Source organism: Pygocentrus nattereri, chromosome 23, assembly GCF_015220715.1.
Source record: "Pygocentrus nattereri isolate fPygNat1 chromosome 23, fPygNat1.pri, whole genome shotgun sequence".
Lineage (NCBI taxonomy): Eukaryota > Metazoa > Chordata > Actinopteri > Characiformes > Serrasalmidae > Pygocentrus > Pygocentrus nattereri.
In genome coordinates, this window is record NC_051233.1 from 16373927 (window position 1) to 16395367 (window position 21441).

Genomic DNA, 21441 nt, shown 5'->3' on the forward strand with positions numbered 1-21441 from the left:
TGTAGGCAATGTACTCTGCATACTTTTGCTCACAGGTGAGTGAAAACTGATGTTCATTATCAGTAACCTTGAATTATCTTAATTTTAGACAATGCAGATATTGTAATTAATTCGATTAGGTTAAAATAATCTTTGACTAACTGAGAAATCTGGGACTCACTTGGAAATGCAGATTCTTGGGGATTTTGATTTGAATTGTGTAATTAATGCATTTGTTCACTCCATGCAAGTAATTACAGAGGCACCCCAACCAAACTTGCGTGACCACACCAAGTCAACAATAATACACAAAATTTTATACAACAGATCTGACAGAATTACTTCTGTAGATGTATTTGACCTTGCTTTAGTGACCTCTGCCCTATCAAATGCAGAAAGCTTATCAAATGCATTTAAGCTAGAAGCACTAGCTTAAAAAGTTTAGGCTCTTGAATTATGGTTAAAAGAAATTTAGAATATTTGGAGTGTACCCCTAATAAAAATGTTAGAAAATGGTAAATAAAACCCTGGTTCAACTCACATACTTTCCTTAGTCAATGCAAGAAATAAAGCGTGGGCCCTCTCGCAAAGAAATGGTGACAGAGACCAATGGCTTACTTTCAAGCAGCTAAGGAATAAATGTACTACCTAAGTTAGGAAAGCTGAAGCAGAATTTTGTGTTCAGTTATTTTCTAATTCATCTTCAAACTCCTTCAAATTATGGAAGACGGTTAATTCACTCAAAGACAAATTGGTCCCTTTAATACTTACTTTGTAGCTGCTGGACATTTATTTGATAATGCTAATATGTAAGAACCTCTCAGTGAAGTAGATGCACACCCTGCTGTAAGACGTCGTCTCTTTACAAGGGTTTTCTCTCTTCGCATAGTACCTATAAAGCCCTCAACACCAACACACACAAAAAAAGTACAGGAAAAGATAGCTAGGGCTAGAGCTTGACAGATGTAGGATTTTTAAGATTGATACCAATTTTGATATTTAAGAATTTTAAAATCCCATAAATTCAATAATCTTATCTTCTTCTTTTAAAGTTCTTTAAAAGTCCTTACCAAGATAACATGACATAACGCAGTTTAAACATAAACTTGCAACTTTGGGATGTTACACTGTAGTTACAAACATGAACATTCATCATATTATCATTTCAGGAATTTAATGTTACACACCGAATGCGGCATGGAAGAACAACATAAACAATATTTGGGTGCAATTTTCCACATGTAAACTATACACACTGGACACAGACCTTTTTTTTAGGGGTCCAAACACAAAGTACTTGAACCCTATTGTTCGGATTTTCTTCTTCTTTTTCCCTACTAAAACGAATCTTGCAGACCAATAGACCAATTAAGCCATACAGACATGAAACTTTGTCAAACGGTAGTAATCCCTCCTGCTACTCAGGCATTCAAGCTCCTTGGTGCTCGTTGGTGATGGTGGCACTATAGCAAAACTTTGTATGTTTAGGTCCAGCGACTCTGTATCGTATATCATAGAGACAAAAAATTATTTCTTCTCCTGATTACTTATGTCACGGCCTACAAAACAACTATTTTGCCCATATTAAAAATCTGTAGATTTTAATATAATTTGAATGGGGCGCTGATGTTTTAAAACACCAAAATGAGTAAAAATCTTATACTGTATAGATTATAAACATTCAGTTAGTATCAATTAATGGAGTGGGTGGAGACGGGTGTCAGGGCTGATGTGTGACAGAAGGATGGCAGCAAGAGTGAAAGGGAAGGTTTACAAGACAGTAGTGCGTCCTGCTATGATGTATGGTTTGGAGACTGTGGCTCTGTCTAAAAGACAGGAGGCTGAGCTGGAGGTGGCGGAGATGAAGATGCTGAGATTTTCGTTGGGAGTGACAAGGATGGACAAGATTAGAAATGAGCAGATCAGAGGGACAGTGAAGGTGGAGCAGTTTGGAGATAAAGCCATAGAGGCCAGGTTGAGATGGTTTGGACATGTGTTGAGGAGGAATAGTGGATATATTGGTCAAAGAATGTTGGAGATGGAGCTGCTGGGTAGAAGGAGAAGAGGTAGACCTCAGAGAAGGTTTATGGATGTAGTGAAGGTGGACATGGAGATGGTTGGTGTGAAAGTAGAGGAGGCAGTGGATAGGGCAAGATGGAGGCAGATGATCTGCTGTGGCGACCCCTAAAGGGAGCAGCCGAAGGAAGAAGAAGAGTTAGTATCAATTAATGCTCTAAAGTGAGCGTGACAACTTGGCCAATGCAAATCATTTATTAATTATTAGCATTTTTCTACAAATGGACATTGTTTGAATTTGACCTACATTGAACTAGTCCTACAGTTTATCTGCAGCATGTCATCTGAGTCCATCTGAGTTTTTATGACTCAGTTATCTGTATTTCACACACATATTGTCTGATTGAGACCAAGGTGGTACAAACATACAAATTAGTACTCTGAGGAAGCACGTCAATTGTGGTCTAAACTGACCTCCAGGGGCACTACAACATAATCATATATAATCATATACAGTGTAATCATATAGAAATTATGTGAAGTGAACATATCTCTTGGTTGGTTTACATTAAAGAAATGCACATGTTGACAAATATATTTCACTCTTCAGACTAAGCCACTTTGCACTTAGATGTGTTTAAATTGTACCATTAGTCGAACGTTGTGATTATATATTTTCATGAGAGTAGTGCTATGACAACAAGGCATTGTCCAATTGACATCAAACTTGGCACACCTGCTCAATGCCTAACATTGAAACAAGGTGGCAAGTTTAGTGGTCATATAAATATAGAGTGCTAATAGCATTGCACAAAATACATGTCTTGTGATAGGCTACGCTATTCATCTTGATCTGAATGTTGGTACCAATGGAACAAAAAAGTGTGTAACCTATTTTCTACCATTTTGCAATAGCTATTAGAAACCTGTGTTTAAGAGCCCCTCATATAGTTGTGCAAAAAATGTATCCTTGGTGCAGACTCATGTTAAACATTTTGTCAGAACTAGATAAAAGCACTGACAGGAGCATTTTGTGTTTTAGTTAAGTTAGGAAACGTACTACTCTTTTATATAACTCGTAAAACTTTTTAACTCAATCCCGTTTCTTAAACCAAGTATGAATAAAACAGTATTGCTATTATGTGCATGTATCATAGGAAGTGAGGCATATAAAATGATCTTCCTGCAAGTATCTTCTACTAGAAAGCATCTTTCTACTAAGACAATTCAAGATGGCACTGTTTGCTCACTTCTCCACAGGTCTTCAGTGGAAAAATATGTTCTGTAGTTTTCTATGTAATGTTGAAAAATGTAGACTCTTTTTTTGAAAAATTGTGTAATTTGTCTCCAGTTGACATTTTATAAATCTTCTGTCCTTTCTGTGCATTTTTCTATGGCACAGATATGACCTGGGTTAATTTAATTATTCGTTTGAATGAAATAAATAACTACTCTATGAGAATGTGTCAGCTATAGTGAATATGCATTTTGTTCTACTGTTTTCTCATTTTTACCTTTCTTCATGTTCCAGGATAAAAACAAAGACAGGATATCAAAGTTTGACACCCTCCGTCACTCCATCGCTGGCATAATACGGTCACCAAAGTCTGTACTGGGCTCATCTTCCGTAAGGACTTTTACTTAGGAATTTAGCAGGTTTAGGTTCCCAGTGAATTACAGTAAAGTCAGTATTTGATCACTGTCTTTCCCCAGTTTTTTGATGTTATCCCCACCAGTGAGAAGCCACTGGGGGAGCAGGAGTGGTACCATGGGGCGATACCCCGTACAGAAGCTCAGGAGCTGCTCAAGCAACAGGGAGATTTCCTGGTGCGTGAAAGCCATGGCAAACCCGGCGAGTATGTGCTTTCTGTGTTCTCAGATGGCCAACGTAGACACTTCATCATTCAGTTTGCTGATGTGAGTACTACTGCCCAGTTAATGCAAAACACATGGTGGGTCATTATATTGTTAGATCAGACAAGTAAAATTATTAGAATTGCTGTAGGTTTCAAATTCAGCAATTAAGAAATATGTTTTAACTGTTTTTGCTTCTTAGTGGATGTCTGTTACACATCATAATCCCATGACTTACAAGATCTTACATATATGATCTACTTTCTTCAAACCAGTTATGACATACTTTGGGTTCAAAATGGCAGGATTTGTCATGTACTGATCAGTAGCATAGGCAGAAATACATTTTTGGGTAGGTCTGTGAAAAAGTGCTTAGGCCAACTTGAGAGATGCATTTACTAAACATATACCTCTGATACTTCTTCCAATGTCATAACCTCAGGCTAAAGCCAATTGCTGACAGCTGTGCAGTTCTCACCCTACCTACTACAGTGTTTCCACCCTATAGTGAAACAAAATAATAGCAAGATTGTTTATGCATCAATGAGAAGGCAGAATTTACATGAACTCAACCAACACTGCAACGCCATTCATTGTTAAGCATACTTCTATGCACCACAGGCAGAACTGTTGCTTAATAAAAAAGACATAACTGAGTTAAAATTAGACAGCTGAGATGTACGTTAAACATTATGAAAAACAACAGAGCAAAATTAAAGACCTTAACAGAAGTGTCCTAGACTGCACAACAGGCATTAAATGTTTATGGAACATTTATGTCTAACTTGTGATGTCTCCATGCATTGAAGGTTTTCCTGTCCCAAAATGAAGCTGAGGTGATACCATCTTGATCAAGTGCACAAACATGTGCCTGTGTATCATGTCTTCAACTGGCTCAAGCAATTGTTTTTTTTTTTACATGCAGTGTATTTTAGGAGTTCTAATATTTAAACAACAGCAATGTCATTATTTTTTAAAACAAATACTTTATATTACTTTTTTGTAACTTTTAGAGTAAAGCATGAAGAGAGCTACATCGAACAGCAACTAAACTATTGAATATTTATTATAAAAAATTAAATTAATCTTTATTAATATTAAAAAAATCTTAATTCTACTGGTACCTTAAATCTGTTGCTACTTTACATCCACTGCTACCTTGAATCTCTAGCTACCTTAATTGCTATGTTAAATCCAAAGCTTCCCTAAATCCGATGCCTCATTTAATCCACATAAACCTTAAATCCAATTCTACCTTGGATCTGCTGCAACCTTAAATCCATTGCTATCTAAAATCCCTTGCCACCTTAAATCCACCGATATCCTAATTCCATTGGTAATTTAATTCAATTCCACCTCAAATCCACTTAAACTTTAGTAAACTGCTACCCTAAATCTCCTGTAGCCTTAAATATACACTATACTGCCCGAAGTATTCACTCACCCATCCAAATAATTGAATTCAGGTGTTCAAATCACTTCCATGGCCACAGGTGTATAAAACCAAGCCCCTAGGCCTGCAAACTGCTTCTACAAACATTTGTGAAAGAATGTGTCACGCTCAGGAGCTCAGTGAATTCCAGCATAGTACAGTGATGGGATGCCACCTGTGCGACAAGTCCAGTTGTGAAATTTCCTTGTTACTAAATATTCCACAGTCAACTGTCAGTGGTATTATAACAAAGTGGAAGTGATTGGTAACGACAGTAGGCCCCATAAAATGACACAGGGTCAACGAATGCTGAGGCGCATAGTGCACAGAGATCGCCAACTTTTGCCAACAGCGTAGAGATGTTTTTCAGGAGTTGGGCTTGGCCCCTTAGTTCCAGTGAAAGGTTCAGCAGACCAAGAGATTTTAGACAGTTTCATGCACCTAACTTTGTAAGAACAGTTTGGGGATGGCCCCTTCCTGTTCCAACATGACTGCACACCAGTGCACAAAGCAAGGTCCATAAAGACATGGATGAGCGAGTTTGGTGTGGAAGAACTTGACTGACCTGCACAGAGTCCTGACCTCAACCCAATAGAACACCTCTGGGATGAATTAGTCTGGAGACTGCGAGCCAGGCCTTCTCATCTAACATCAGTGTCTGACCTCACAAATGCACTTTTGGAAGAATAAACTAAACCTTGTTGAAAGCCTTACCAGAAAATTTGAAGCTGTTATGGCTGCAAAGGGTGGGCTGACATCATTTTAAACCCTGTGGATTAAGAATGGGATGTCACTCAAGTTCATATGCGTGTGAAGGCAGACGAGCAAATACTTTTGGCAATATAGTGCATTTCTATCTTAAATCCAGTCTTACTTTAAATGCCACCTTAAATCCATTGATGCCCTAAATCCACTGATGCCTTAAGTTCACCGCTCCCTTTACACCCCTTAAACCCTACGTCCACTGCTACCCTAAATCTCCCGTGATCTTAAATCTATATTTTTCCTTAAATTCAGTGCTACCTTAAATTCACTGCTTCCTTAAATACTGGTGCCTTAAATCATGTGATACAGTGCCTTAAAATCCATTGCTACCTTAAATATACTGCTACCTTAAGTGCCTTAAATTTGTTGCTACCTTAAAGCCAGTGCCTTCTTAATACCACTTAAACCTTATATCCACTGCTACCTTAAAACTCCTGCAGCCATAAATGTATTTCTACTTTAAATACAATGCCACCTTAAATCCACTAATACTGTAAATTCATTGCTGCCTTAAATACACTGCCACATTAAATATCCAGCTTCCTTAAATGCTCTGCTACCAGTGATATATCTTCTAAGCCGCTTCTCCCTCAGGGTCAAGGGTGTGCTGGAGCCTATCCCAGCCGTGGTACATCTAAATTCACTGGTACCTTAAATGTTCTTGTACATTAAACATCTTACTACCTTAAATCACTTGAACTTTAAATCCACTGACACTTAAATGTACAGATACATTAAATCCACTGCTATCTTAAATCTACTGCTACCTTAAATCCCCAGGTAACTTAAATCTATTGATAGAAATGTTAAATCCTCTGCTTTAAAGACACTGCTATCTTATGGTGTGTTGTGTGTTTGTATGTAGTGTGTAGAGTTTGTGTGGTGTGTAGAATGTGTATATATGTTGTGTTGTGTGTATGGTCTCATTTGTATGGTGTGTGTGTGTGTGCTGTGTAGTGCGTTTGTGGTGTGCAGCATCACTTGCGGCGGTTTTTAACGTTCCACGTCAGATTTCGTAGAAAAGCACAAGCACATTATGTGGACCTACGATCCTGCAAAGTTTTGTTTGTGGTTTATATGTTTGTGGTGGGTGTGTTGCATTGACTGTGGTGTGTGTTTGATGTGTTATGTGCTTTATGGTTGTGTGCATACTGTATGAGTGTCTGTGTGGAATGTGCATTGTGACATCACTTGGCCAGTTCTTAACATTCCATCATTTGTTTCCAAAGAGAAAATTTTTTCGTTTTTGAATATGCATTTTCCCGAAACTATATGTCAGATCGGTCCACAAAGTACAAGCACACTATTCCTGTTTTAGAAAATTTGGTGGTTTTATGTCAAAAACTGTGGATGATGAAAAGTTTACAAAATTTTAGCACAGAATAATAATAACTAGAAAAGAAAAGTCTGTGAACGATCTTTAAGTTTGCTTGAAAAATCCAGTTAATGACATTAAAATTTTAATATGGTTGAAGACTTAAAGTCGTTAAAATGTTGCCAAAATGTAGCTAAGCAGAAATTGCAGTATCCATAGTGGATGGTAATTCATTGCTATGTGCTATTGTGAATGAATGAAGTTCCACCTTAAATTCTGTGCCACGTTAAATTCTTTGCTACCTTAAAGAGTGTCCCACCTTAAATTTAGTGCCACCTTAAATTCAGTGCCATGTTAATTGCAGTTCCATCTTAAATTCAGTGCCATTTTAAAGAGAATTCCGCCTTAAATTCCACGCCACCTTAAATTTAGTTCTATGTTAATTGCAGCTCCACATTAAATTCTATGTCACTTTAATTTTATTACTACCTTAAAGAGAGTTCCAACTTAAATTTTATGTTGTTTGAAGGTCTACCTTAAATTCTGTTGCACCTTAAATTTAGTGCTGTATCAATTGAACACCCTAGTTCTAGCTCGAAATGTACTTTTTTGAGTGTAAGAAGGAGAAGATTATGAAGAACAGTAAGTTTTTTTTTTCTCAACCAACTTAACTAGAAAAGGAAAGTTCTTGAGTTAACTTTAAGTTGAGGTAGCCAGCTAATTACATTAAAACATAAAAATGTTAAAGTGCTGCTTAGATGTTGCTAGGCTGATGCTATGTTGTCCAGTGCTGTTGCTGAGGTGTTGGTAGGTGGTTGCTATGCTATTAAATACACTGGTACCTTAAATCCACTGTATCCCTAAGTTTACTGCTACCTTAAATCCACTGGTATCTATTGCTACTTTCAAGCCAATGTTATCTTAAATTTACTTTAACCTTACCTTGAGCTACCTCAAATCTTGTCTCTACCTTGAATGGTCTTAAATGTGTTGCTGTCTTAAATTCACTGGTACCCAAAATTTGTTGCTATCTTAAGTCCACTGCCAGCCTAAATCATTTATACCTTAAACCCATCGTTTGTGCTTTTATTACTGTGCATTAGGCTTTAAGTATGTGTATCTGTATGTACTGTGTACATGTGTCAGTGTGAGAGACGTGCATTGTAACATCACCTGTGACAGATTTGAATGTTCTAACATTCTGCCATTCATTTGCTAAGTGATAAAGTGGAGGTTAAACATCCACTGTATGAAAAATGTACGTCTGATCGGTCCAAAAAGTAAAAAACACTTTGGGTGTCCTGAAAAGGTCCTGAAAAGTTTTATTGGTTCTGCCTCAAAAACTGTTGGGAGAAGAAACCGTTTAAACTGTGAGTGCAGAATAATAACTAGAAAGGAAATGTTCGTGAACAAGCTTTTGAGTAAGCCAGCTAATGTCACTTCAAAATTTTGAAAGATTTTATGGTTGCTATGGTATCCAAGGTGTTTTCTAGGGTGTTTTATAAGATGTTGCTAGATGCTTGCAATTGTGTTGCTAAGTTGCATAGGTTGTTGCAAAGGTGTAGCAAGTTGGTTGCTTTGCTATTAAATACACTGGTACCTTAAGTCTACTGCTTCTTTTAATTTGCTGCCACCTAAAATCTCCGGCAAGCTTAATTCTATTCCTACCTTAAAAAAAAAAAAAAACTACTTTAAATCCCAAGCCACTATAAATCAATTTCTGCTATAATCCACAGCCACCTTCAATCTCATGCTACCTTAAATTCACTGCTATCTTAAAACCACTGCTCCTTCAAATACAATGTCTCTATAATTCCACTGCTACCTTAAATTTACTGATACATTAAATCCACTGACACCTCAAATTCTGTGCCACCTTAAATCTCATTGTACCTTAAATCAGTTGTTTCCTTAAGTCCACTGCTACCCTAAATCTACAGCTCCCCTAAATCCAATGCCTCTTTAAATCCACTGGCACTTTAAATCCACTGATATCTTAAATCCACTGCCACCTTAAATTCACTTCCATCTTATATCTTAGGCGACCTTAAATTAATTACTACCTTAAATTCACTCATACCTTAAATCCAATGCCTCCATAATTCCACTGACACATTAAATTCATGGCCACCTTAAATTTACTGCTGCCTTAAGTTTGCTAATACCTTAAATCCACTGCTACCTTAAATTCATTGCCTCCTTAAACTTACTAATGCCTTAAATCTATTGCAAGCTTGTGTTCACTGCCATCTTAAATTTTTGAGACCTTAAATCTGCTTCCACTCTTAATTTACTGATACATTAAGTCCACTATTACCTTAAATTTACTGCCACCTTAAATCTTTTGCTACCTTAATTCCATTGTCTACCACCTTAATTTTACCTATACCTCAAACTGACCATCTTAAATACATTGCCACCCTAAATAAACTGATACCTTCAGTCCACTGCCAACTTACATTTACATAAATCTTAAATCCACTGCCACCTTAATTTTAATGATACCTTAGCGATACCTCCATCTTAAATTCCCTGCCTCCTTAAATTTTCTCATACCTTAAATACACTGCCACCTTAAATTCCCTGTCCCCTAAAATTTACTTATACCCTTAAGCCATTCCCACCTTAAATACACTGCTCCCTTAAACTCACTGGTGCTTTAAATATATTGCTATCTTATAGTGTGTGATGTGTGTTTGTGTTGTGTGTGTGGTGTGTGATTGTGGTTTGTGTAGTGTGTGTTTGTGATGTGTTGGCATTACTGTTGGTACTGTTTTATTTCTGTTAGAACTTTTCTATTACTATTATTATTTTATAGTGCCATTTTAGTTTTATTACTGTTAATACGTTGGCTTGCAAAAGCCAAATTACTGTTCTTTGTAATCTTCTACTTCTTGTTCTTCTTCTTATTATTAAATTAGCTTGAAAAATAAACAGTACACACAGACTTACATGCTTACAGGCTAATGCATAAGGTTTACGGTGGCAGTGAATTTAAAGTAGCAGTGGAATCATGGTATCAGTAGGTGGCAATGGATTTCTAATGAATCTAAATAAATTTAAGGTGGCTATGAATTTTATGAAGCAGTGAATTTAAGGTACCAGTGTTTTTAGTAGCATAGTAACCACCTAACAGCATCATACCAACCACCTAGCAACACTTTACCAACCACCTTGTATACCATAGCAACTGCCAAGTAAGGTCTTAACAACACACCATCACAAGCATAGCATCCATCACAAGTCCTCCTCATTTTATCGTTTTAACATAATTAGAAGGTTAATTTACAAACTTTTCCTTTCTTGTTATTGCTATGCTTTAGGCTGTGTGTATGAGTCTGTGTGTGAGGTGTGCATTTTGAAATCACTTGTGGCCTCGTATTGAATGTTTTGAAAATTCTGCCATTCATTTTCAGTGGGGGAAAAATCTTTTAATTATCATTTTACAAAAAGTGCATGGATCGGTCCAAAAAGTGCACAATTCAGGTATATGAGAATGCTTGTGCAGAATTTGGTGGTTATATATGAAAAGTTTACAAAATTTGGTATTAACATTATTAAAATAATATTAATAATAAGTAATGCTTTCTTTTTTATATATGTAATCATAACGTGGGTAGTTATCAAATCCTATGTAGGGGTTTTAACCCTTTCTTGATGAGTTTGAAGAGAGAAGTCAGCTCTAAATATATTGTAAAAATTGTGACCAGGTTTCTTTGAATGATTTTGTGTTATTTTTAAATTTGCTGTAAGTCTTTCAAAGTTGCTTTCCAAGTGATCCGTGAGGAGGTTAAGCCAAAGTTTTATTGAAATTTTGGTTCTGTCCTTCCTGCTCAGCAGTATAACTTTTTTGGCAATGGTAAGTGATATGAATACAAAGGATTTGAGGTGATTGGGTGCTGAAAGTGTGGAAAGGTCAATAAGTAGTGCTACTATGGAACATAAAGAGATGACAAAGCCTAAAATCTCTGATAGCCTGTCTATGACCTATGATCAAAACTGCTGGATCGGGGGACAATTCCAGAAAGCATGATAATAGTTGTCTGTTAAGGCTGGACAGTGTTGGCATTTATCACTGTGACTGAATCCCATACGGTATAGTTTAGAGGCTGTAATATATGTCCTGTGAAGGGTTTTATATTGAATTAGCTGGAGTTTTTAATTGGTGGACCTAGAGAAGATGTCACTGCATATATTTTGCCAGTTGACATTCCATGTTTCTTTTATATCTGAGGTCCATTTTTCAGGTAGTAGTGAGAGAGTGTTGTCCTTCGAGGCTATAAATTCATATATTTGTGATAACATTTTCTGAGGTTTAAGGGAGTGTAGTTTTAAGTAGAGAGGGAGAGTGTGATTGCAGAAATTTAAACTATTAACTGTTTTCTTTGGAACATCTTTAAGTTGTATATACTGAAAGTGACAATTATCTGGTATATTGTATTTTCAAAGGTCATGAGCAAGCTGTCAGAGAACAACTGTGCCTGGTAGCTGGAGCAACTTCTAGATTTTTTAAATTTGGTTTTAAGATAAGTGTGATAAGAGCAGTATTCATATGATAGGATATGGGTGTACTTTCGAACATTTCTGAGATTACCTTTTAAAAAGAGTGGTGAAATAAGAGGCCAGAATTGTTAGTAAAATTCTGCTGGGTAGCCATCAGGCCCTGGAGATTTAAGATTCGGCATTAGAAAGAGTTTTCGTGATTTCTTCAGAGGAAAGAGGTCTATCTATTGATTCTGACACAGATGTAGGTAGTGTAGGTAGGGAGACACTGCTCAGGAATGCTTCAGTTTCTTCCGTTGAGGCTTTCTTATCAGAAGTATAGAGATACATCATTGATAGCTAGGGGGTCCTGAATGATCCTACTTGAGGGATCTGAGATTGCTCTTATTATTGATTTATTGGTTTACTGTTTTAATTGATTTGCTAAAGATTTTCCAGTTTTATTCTCAAATTCAAATTGCTGTTGTCTAAGTTTAAGCACAGCCTGTTCAGTCTTCTTTTGTACTATATTATTGAGTTCATATTTAGTTTTCATTCGTTCTTTAATAAGCTGATCAGTAGTTGTCTGAGAGGCCAGAAGTTCCAATCTCTTCACCTCATCCTGCACATTTTGTTCTTTTGCTAGGTCTTCCTTCTTTTTTGAACAGTATGAAATTATTTTTCCTCTCATCACAACTTTTGCTGTTTCCCAAAGTGTGCAAGCTGTAATGTCAGGATGTTCGTTAGTTTCAATAAAGGCTGCCCATTCCTGTTTAAAATAATCTAGAAATTGTTTAACATTGAGTAAAGTAGTGGTAAAGCAACATCTGGGTTGGAGGTAGGGATTGATAGTCTGCTAGAAAAGTGATACTAGTTGGGGCATGATCAGATATAATAATACTATTAATATTTGAATGAATTATTCTGTGTGCGATAGAATTGTTAGACAAAAAGTAGTCTATGCGGGAGTGGTAAGGGGAATAATTTGAATATTCTTTACTACTGGGGTTCTGCAATCTCCAGATATCCACCAGTCCATAATCTGACAAAGGACAGTAAGTTGGCTTTTCCAAGCTAACATAATAAGAATACAAAGAACGGTAAGTTGGCTTTTCCATGCCAACTTAAGAAGATTTCAAAGAATAGTAAGTTGGTTTTCCAAGCCAACTTAATAATAATAAGAAAATTCCAAAGAACAGAAATTTGGCTTTTCAAAGTCAACTTAATAAGAAAGAAGATTACAAAGAACAGTAAGTTTGCCACTTTTTCCATTTCAATTGATAAAATAAGGCAGAGCTTGACAGAGCATAATGATTTTGAGTGGCCACAATACAAAGACAGTGCTCACAGCAAACAATTTAAATGTCTATAAATACATCTTAATGCAATTCTCACACTGACATCTTCCACCTTTGTTTCGCAGAATCAGTACCGATTTGAAGGCACTGGATTCCCCACTATTCCACAATTGATTGAGCACCACTACACTACGAAGCAAGTCATTACCAAAAAGTCTGGAGTTGTGCTCTTAAATCCTGTCATAAAGGTAGTACATTCTTCTGCTCCCTTCACTCTTTTTTATTATTGTGTTCCAGCGAGTTGGTAACTGCTTCTCTAATCTCTCTTTTCATCATCTGTCAGTTGTTTGGGCTGTTACATGCTATAAAGTAGTGGTATGGATTTCATTTCCTTAGAGTAGATTTTAATTCTAATATTTTCTGAAATGTATCAGGCATTCAGTATTTATCATTGTATGCAAAAGTTTGGCCACCATTGGTCATGCGTTGTTGAAGTAAAAATAAGTACACATCCTCTTGTTGAGGACACACTTTTGCACATTTAAATGCACAATTATTGTTCATTAGCTATATATAAAAACTTGGACTGGGCAAAAGTTATGGCAAAACATGAATTTTGACCAGGGTTATGAAAACTTGTGCATGTGTCTATATATATATATATATATATATATATATATATATATATATATATATATATATATATATATATATTGTTACTTCTGCCAGCTGCTCCATGCGATTGCCAACTCCATTCTGCAGCACCTTAATTAAAGTATGACACAAAATTGTATAAAGCACAGTGTGTGCTTATGCTTACAAAACCCCAGTACAAGACAAGAGCAATGTAAAATTAAAAAAAAAAAAAAAAGAACAAAATCTCTATTATTCACATCATGGTGTTCATTCATACAACAAACCCATTAGTTGCAAGAAATTGCTAGACATGTCTCTGTGTGTGCATGCACGACTTTCCTATTCAGAACACAAACAGCAGAGGGTCAGATAGTTGCTTTTGAAGAAGAATGATTATAGATGGAAACAGTAGTCTTTTCTGTGTAAAGTCTTATATGAAGAAGAAAAAAAAACATTTACTGGATTGAACCCAATAACAATGCTACTGTACTACCCCAGGGCTAGGGTTGAAGATTGCAGCAGCCATTTTAACTTTATTTTTCTTCACCAAATAAACAAAATACAACCAAAACCAAAGTTAGCTACTTTTCAATCATCCATCCATCCATCCATCCATCCATCCTCCTTATCCTGGTCACGGGGGCAGCAGCCTTAGCAAAGAGGCCCAGGCCTCCCTCTCCCCCGCCACCTCCTCCAGCTCTTCCGGGGGGATACCGAGGCGTTCCCAAGACAGTCGAGAGATGTAATCCCTCCAACATGTCCTGGGTCTTCCCCAAGGTCTCCTCCCCATCGGACATGTCTGGAACACGTCCCTAGGGAGGCATCCAGAGGCCATCCTTACCAGAGGCCCGAACCACCTCAACTGGCTTCTCTCAATGTGGAGGAGCAGCAGCAGAAACTACTCTGAGCCTCTCCCGAATCACTGATCTTCTCACCCTATCTCTAAGGGAGAGCCCAGTGACCCTGCAGAGAAAGCTCATTTTGGCCGCTTGTATCTTGTTCTTTCAGTCACTACCCAAAGCTCGTGACCATAGGTGAGAGTCAGAGCGTAGATTGACTGGTAAATTGACAGCTTCGCCTTCTGGCTCCGCTCTCTCTTCACCATCACGGACCGGTATAGGGTCCGCATTACTACAGACGCCGCACCAATCTGCCTGTCAACCTCTTGCTCCATCCTTCCTTCACTCCTCCACTTGGGGCAAGAATTCACTCCCGACCTGGACAGAGAATTTCACCCTTTTCCGACTGAGGGCCATGGCCTCAGATTTAGAGGTGCTGATTTTCATCCCAGCCATTTTACACTCGGCTGCAAACTGGTCCAGAGAGAGGACCACATCATCTGCAAAAAGACGGGAAATCCTGAGGCCACCATACTGGACACCCTCCACCACTTGGCTGTTCTGAGAAATTCTGTCCATAAAAGTTATGAACAGAATCTGTGACAACGGACAGCCCTGGCGGAGTCCAACCCTGACTAGAAACCAATCCGACTTACTGCCGGCTATACAAACCATGTTCCTGCTCCATTTGTACAGGTACTGAATGGCCCGTAACAACGAGCCCCTCACCCCGTACTCCCGGAGCACTCCCCACAGGATACCCGAGGGACGCGGTCGAATGCCTTCTCCAAATCCACAAAACACATGTAGACTGGTTGGGCGAACTCCCACGCACCCTCCAGGACCCTGATGAGGATAAAAAGCTCTGATCCGCTGCATCAACAATGGAGGCACGGAACAGGGCCCGCTCGGACTTGATGTCACCGGCCTCCCTCGGTATGCGGTTGAAGTTTTGTCGCATGTGGGAGTTGAAGATCTTTCTGGTAGGTTCCTCTGCCAGACGTTCCCAACAGACCCTCACGACTCGTTTGGGTCTGCCAGGTCTGTCCGATATTTTCACCTGCCATCTGATCCAACTCACTACTAGGTGGTGATCGGTTGACAGCTCCGCTCCTCTATTCACTCAGGTGTCCAAAATACATGATCGCAAATCCGATGACACAACTATGAAGTCGATCAACGAACTGCGGCCTAAGGTGTCCTGATGCCATGTGCACTTATGCACACCTTTGTGTTCGAACATGATGTTTGTTATGGACAGACTGGCGAGCACAGAACTCCAATAACAAAACACCACTCGTGTTCAGATCGGGGAGGCCGTTCCTCCCAATCACGCCCTTCTCACTGTCATTGCCCACGTGAGCGTTGAAGTCACCCAGCAAGACAGGCACTTTCCAGTACCCCCTCTAGGGTCTCCAAGAAGGCCGGGTACTCCGAACTGCCGTTTGGTGCATAAGCACAGACAACAGTCAGAGCCCGTTCCCTGACTCGAAGGCGCAGAGAAATAACCCTCTCGTCCACTGGAGAAAACCCCAACATACAGGTGCTGAGCCGGGGAGTTATGAGTAAGCCCGCTCCTGCCTGATGCCTTTCACCCTAGACAACTCCAGAATGGAATAAAGTCCAACCCCTCTCGAGAGAGTCTGTTCCAGAGCCCCTGCCATGTGTTGAGGTGAACCCAACTATATCTAGTTGGTATCTCTCAGCCTCATACACTAGCTCGGGCTTTTTCCCTGCCAGAGAGGTCACGTTCCATGTTCAGAGAGCCAGTTTCAGTAGCCGAGGATTGGAACACCAACGTCCGGCCGCCACACAATCCACATTGCACCGGACCCCCATAAGCGCCTCTCCCACATGTGGTGGGTCCATGGGAGAGTGGTCCTATGTAGATCTTTCAGACTGAGCCCGGCTGGGACCCATGGGTAAAGGCCTGGCCACCAGGCGCTCGCCAAGGAACCCCTCCTCCAGGCCTGGCTCCAGGGTGAGGCCCCGGTAACCCTAATCTGTGCAAGGGAAACTGGATCCTGGTCTTTTTCTTCATATGGGGTTTTTGGATCACCCTTTGTCTGGCCCATCACCTAGGACCTGTTTGCCTTGAGTGACTTTTAAATCATTTTCTCCAAAAACCTACTTTTCAGCTTGACAGTCTCTCACCGCTGCCAGTCGCCCCTCTCTTCCCTCTCTGTGTTCCCCTTCTGCTCTTGTTTTGAGCCAAGAGGGCCAGCTCATGCTCAGAGTGAACATGCGCCAAAACAACAAACATAACCAGTCTAGAGAGATGGTGTACCAGAAGCTAACCTGGGTTATACAGTGTTTAGAGCTTGCATATTGGTATCAGTGGGTAATACAATTGGGCCATTATCAGCAGAAAATGCTGTATTGGTTATCAGATGAGGGAAAAAAATTAATGTTATCCAATCCTGTTACAAATCTGACCTGAAGTAGCACACACTCACATTCTATGATGTGATGTTAGCTGTGTATTTGGTGTGGTGCCATTTTGGTTGATGGTGTTTAAGTAGTATGAGCATGATAGCCTATGTTTACGTGTAGTATGATACATTTAGATCATCTAGAGTAATAAGAGATGAAAAACAACCCAACACCATAATCCCCCCAAACTTTACACTTGGCACAGTGCAGTCAGACAAGTACCGGTCTCCTGGCAAGTGCCAAACCCAGACTCATTCATCGGATGGCAAGGTGAAGAAGTGTGATTCATCACTCCAGAGAACACGTCTCCTCTGCTCTAGAGTCCTGTGGCATATGAAGGCCGAGCGAATACTTTTGGCAATATAGTGTATACACAGTATCTCACAAAAGTGAGTAAACCGCTCACATTCCTGCAAATATTTTATTCTATCTTTTCATGGGACAGCATTATAGAAATGAAACTTGGATATAACTGTCCTCTGAAAAGAACTCAATACACAGCCATTAATGTCTAAATAGCTGGCAACACAAGTGAATCCACCTCACAGTGAACATGTCCAAATTGTGCTCAAAGTTTCAATATCTTCTGTGAGATACAGTGTGTGTATATAGGCACTGATTTGGGGGCAGTCAACGGCTGGAGGTTAGGGAACCAGCCTTGTGACTGGAAGGTCACTGGTTTGATCCCCTGAGTTGACATGACGTAACTGAAGTGCCCTTAAGCAAGACACCTAACCCCCAACTGCTCCCCGGTTGCTGTGTGTGTGTTCATTAGTGTGCATTTATGTGGGTGTTTCTCTGCACAGATGGGTTAAATGCAGAAGTCTAATTCCTCTGTGTGCAAGCTCAGTTGGCAAATGGGTCTAAATTCAGGTTCCTCCAGACATCTGTAACTTCATGCAAGTTGTCTATTATAGATTAAAGTGATTTGCTTTTAGAATACTTGACAAACATTTATGTGATTTTGAATTAGTATATCTTGTCTTTTAGGATAAAAAATGGATTCTGAATCATGAGGATGTCATTCTAGGAGAACTTCTAGGCAAAGTAGGTCCTGATATTTTCTTTAAACTTTTTTTTTCAACTATGTTTTGCCTGTTAACTCTTTAAAGCAATTTAGATAAAATATTAACAAGTAGTTTGAATACAAAGAAATGGCCAAATGACAAAGTGTGAGCTATGTTTAGGGTAATTTTGGTGAAGTATTCAAAGGAACATTAAAGGATAAAACTCCTGTGGCTGTGAAGACTTGTAAAGAAGATCTCCCACAAGACCTCAAGATCAAGTTCCTCTCAGAGGCCAGGTGAACATAAATAAAGCTGCATTGAAAAAAAGCTAATGTTGCTAATAATTAAGTTAAATGAAGAAGTTAAATCTAATATTTCCATTTTTTCTACCTTTTATTGATTGTTTGCCACATTAGCATTTGTAGGTGGAACACTTCTTTAAACATTGAAGTTTCTCAAAATTCAACATACAGTCACTGAAAGTGGAATAAATTATGTTCTTAATGGTGTTCTTCTTTTATAAGGATTCTTAAGCAGTATGACCATCCCAACATTGTGAAGTTAATAGGTGTCTGTACACAAAGGCAGCCCATTTATATTGTGATGGAACTTGTGCCAGGTATGTTTGTTATAGCTTACTACTGACTGATGGTATTTTGAAGCTCAATCTTAAATGTAGTATACATAGTAGAGAATAAAACAACTTCTCTCATTGTACTATTCTTCATTGCTTCCCTGGACAGGAGGGGACTTTCTGTCCTTCTTGAGGAAAAAGAAGGAAGACCTCAAGCCAAAGCAGCTGGTGAAGTTTGCTCTAGATGCTGCTGCAGGAATGGCCTACCTAGAGCTAAAGAACTGTATACATAGGTAAGAGGTGCTCTAATTGAGCATTCAACATGGCTCATGTTCCAGATATATTTGTCAAAAGTTTAATTTTAGTGAAATTAAAAATAACAAACACAATGTTTTGTCATTTTAAATAAATGTACCTATTTCTAGAGACCTCACAATCACTTTAAATAATCAAATGTTTGGCACTGTTCACATTTGAAAAAAAATATTCATAAATCTACAGTATTTCCCCTAGATTTTGCAGGCCAGGTTGTATATCTTTTGTACTTTGGCATATTAATTATGAAAGGATACAATGATGAGGTGAAATTCCACTTTCAGCTTTAATGAACCATTTAAACTCAAAAAACGTCCACATATGTATAATACAGGCATAACACTTATTTGGTAACGTTCTGTTATTGATGTGAATTATAGATGTAGAACCTAATAATTCCCCAATAATGTGGCACGAATAATGTAGCCGGAATTGTAACAAATCTTTGCACTTTGGTAAAAAGTTTGGTCAAAAATGTAACAAAACCCAGTAATGTAATAACTTGCCTAATAATGTAACACTTCATCTTAAACTATAATATAATCATATAAAAGTATGAAAATATTTTTACTGATGGATTTAGTCATCATCTTTTTTCTTATTAACCCCTTGTGCTGTAGTCTGTACAACATCTCTTATTACTGATTTTAGTGTTCCAAGCTGCGTCTAATCTGCTATTAGACTGTTGTGTATCTAGAATCAAATCTCCAGACCTGATCACATACAGTTGTAAGTAAAGATTTTAACAACCCCAAACAAATGACATGTTTTGTTAATTTTTCTGAAGTGGAAAAAAAAATCCAAAAAAATCCTCTACAGTTCAGGCAACATTTTATATTTATGGCGATGACAAGCTGCAAGTGACAGCAGGAGCATTAGCCATGAGAGAGGGCGCAAGAAAAATGACAGTCATGAGAGGCATGAAGGCAAGGAGTATGAGTCCTGAACCCTGCCTCCCGGATATGGTTGTTAGACTATGCCTCACATTCGAGCCAAGCTGTGGAGCTAGGGCGGTGACAGGGAGGCAAGGACAACAAGCTCTCTTTCCCTCTCAGCTCAGGAGCTCAGGCCAGAGAGCAGAGAGAGACGAGCAGCAGAGTGATGAGCTGAAAAGCTCAAGTTTAAGAGAAGAAAATTCAAGAAGCCACATTTAGTGCGATTTTGTTGGAAATGGCTGCTGCAACTGTCAATCCTGCCTCCAGTATCTTTCCCGCACCCAGGTTGGAAAATGGTGTGCTACACGTCATTTGACTAAACTTTTGTATACTCTGCCCAAATCAGAATGTTGTGTTCATCCCTCGTTATATCTTTCAGTATCAATTCCTTGTGTTAAAATTGCTAAGCTTTGAATTTGAATTTGCTTAAAGATAATACTATAACACTGTATAAAGACAGCACATGTTACTGTCATTTCTTGCGTGCAGTGTGAGACTTTTTATAAAGTATTTACAATCCTATACCAGCCTGTATCTGAAGTTGAATCTGTAACATTATTATGCATACCACATTTACCACATTTGAAAGAAAGAAAATTGCTTATTTGGAATCATATCACTAAACTGTAAGCAGTGTTAATACTATACCATTTTGTTACCATTTAACCCTTTGATAACAAAATTGTGGGCATTTTCTGCCAGATATTAAAGCAAGCATAACCAGGGCTTTGATTTTTTTTTAGTTTGGCATGTTTTTGCATATGACTAATGTATTGTAAAGTATTGCGTTTCATTTTTAGCACTGTTATGATTGCTTTAAGGTCTGACCTGTAATGGTCTCCATAATATGAGTCTATGTAAAAAAGTTGAGATGTAAACACAGTCATTCAGAGTGGTTTGAATGTGAAATGCTTCATTTTAAAGAAGCACACTCTATGTGAACTGTTCACAGTGATGGTGATGGGAACCAGATGTCTGAAGAGTTTAATACCTCTGAAAGCTCACTCACAGATATTTCTTACATGAAACAGTGACATATATGCTGGCTGATTTCTAAGACATTGCTTTAAGATGCAGTGCATTGTAAGGCAAAGTAGTCTCCAAAGAAAACATAGTTTTTCAGATTTACCACTTTTACAACTACCCATGAGGCATTACATATCAATCAATCAACCTTTATTTTGACTCGGAAGTACATTGAAGGCAACCCTCATTTGTAGCCGAGCATTTACAAAAACAGGGATTGACATGACAAAGAAAATAATAACTGCATTTAATCATTTTAATTTAGAAGAAAATTTAAAATAACAGTGAATAAAAGATAAAAATAGATAAAAAATAAAACTTGAGGTTTAAATGATAAGAGATTAAGATCAAAAGAAGATAAGAGATTAGTAAAGTAATAACACAATAATACAAATTAAAAGTAATGATACAAAACTATTAAAAATAAAATGAGAGAATAAGTCTTCTTCTTCTTTCAGCTGTTCCCTTTAGGGGTTGCCACAGCGGATCATCTGCCTCCATCTTGCCCTATCCATTGCCTCCTCTACTTTCACAC

At 38.3% G+C, this 21441-nt stretch overlaps 1 protein-coding gene across 2 annotated transcripts in view; it reads left to right on the plus strand.

Moving 5' to 3' along the window:
* The window catches only part of fer (fer (fps/fes related) tyrosine kinase), a 41294-nt gene that overhangs the window by 15670 nt on the left and 4183 nt on the right, over positions 1-21441 (plus strand). For both annotated transcript variants that reach the window (XM_037533440.1, XM_017682868.2), the window contains 7 exons: positions 3527-3622; positions 3709-3912; positions 13267-13389; positions 18040-18096; positions 18237-18352; positions 18581-18675; positions 18800-18923. In XM_037533440.1, coding sequence (XP_037389337.1) covers positions 3527-3622; positions 3709-3912; positions 13267-13389; positions 18040-18096; positions 18237-18352; positions 18581-18675; positions 18800-18923 — 815 coding nt within the window. The remainder of the gene's footprint in view (positions 1-3526; positions 3623-3708; positions 3913-13266; positions 13390-18039; positions 18097-18236; positions 18353-18580; positions 18676-18799; positions 18924-21441) is intronic.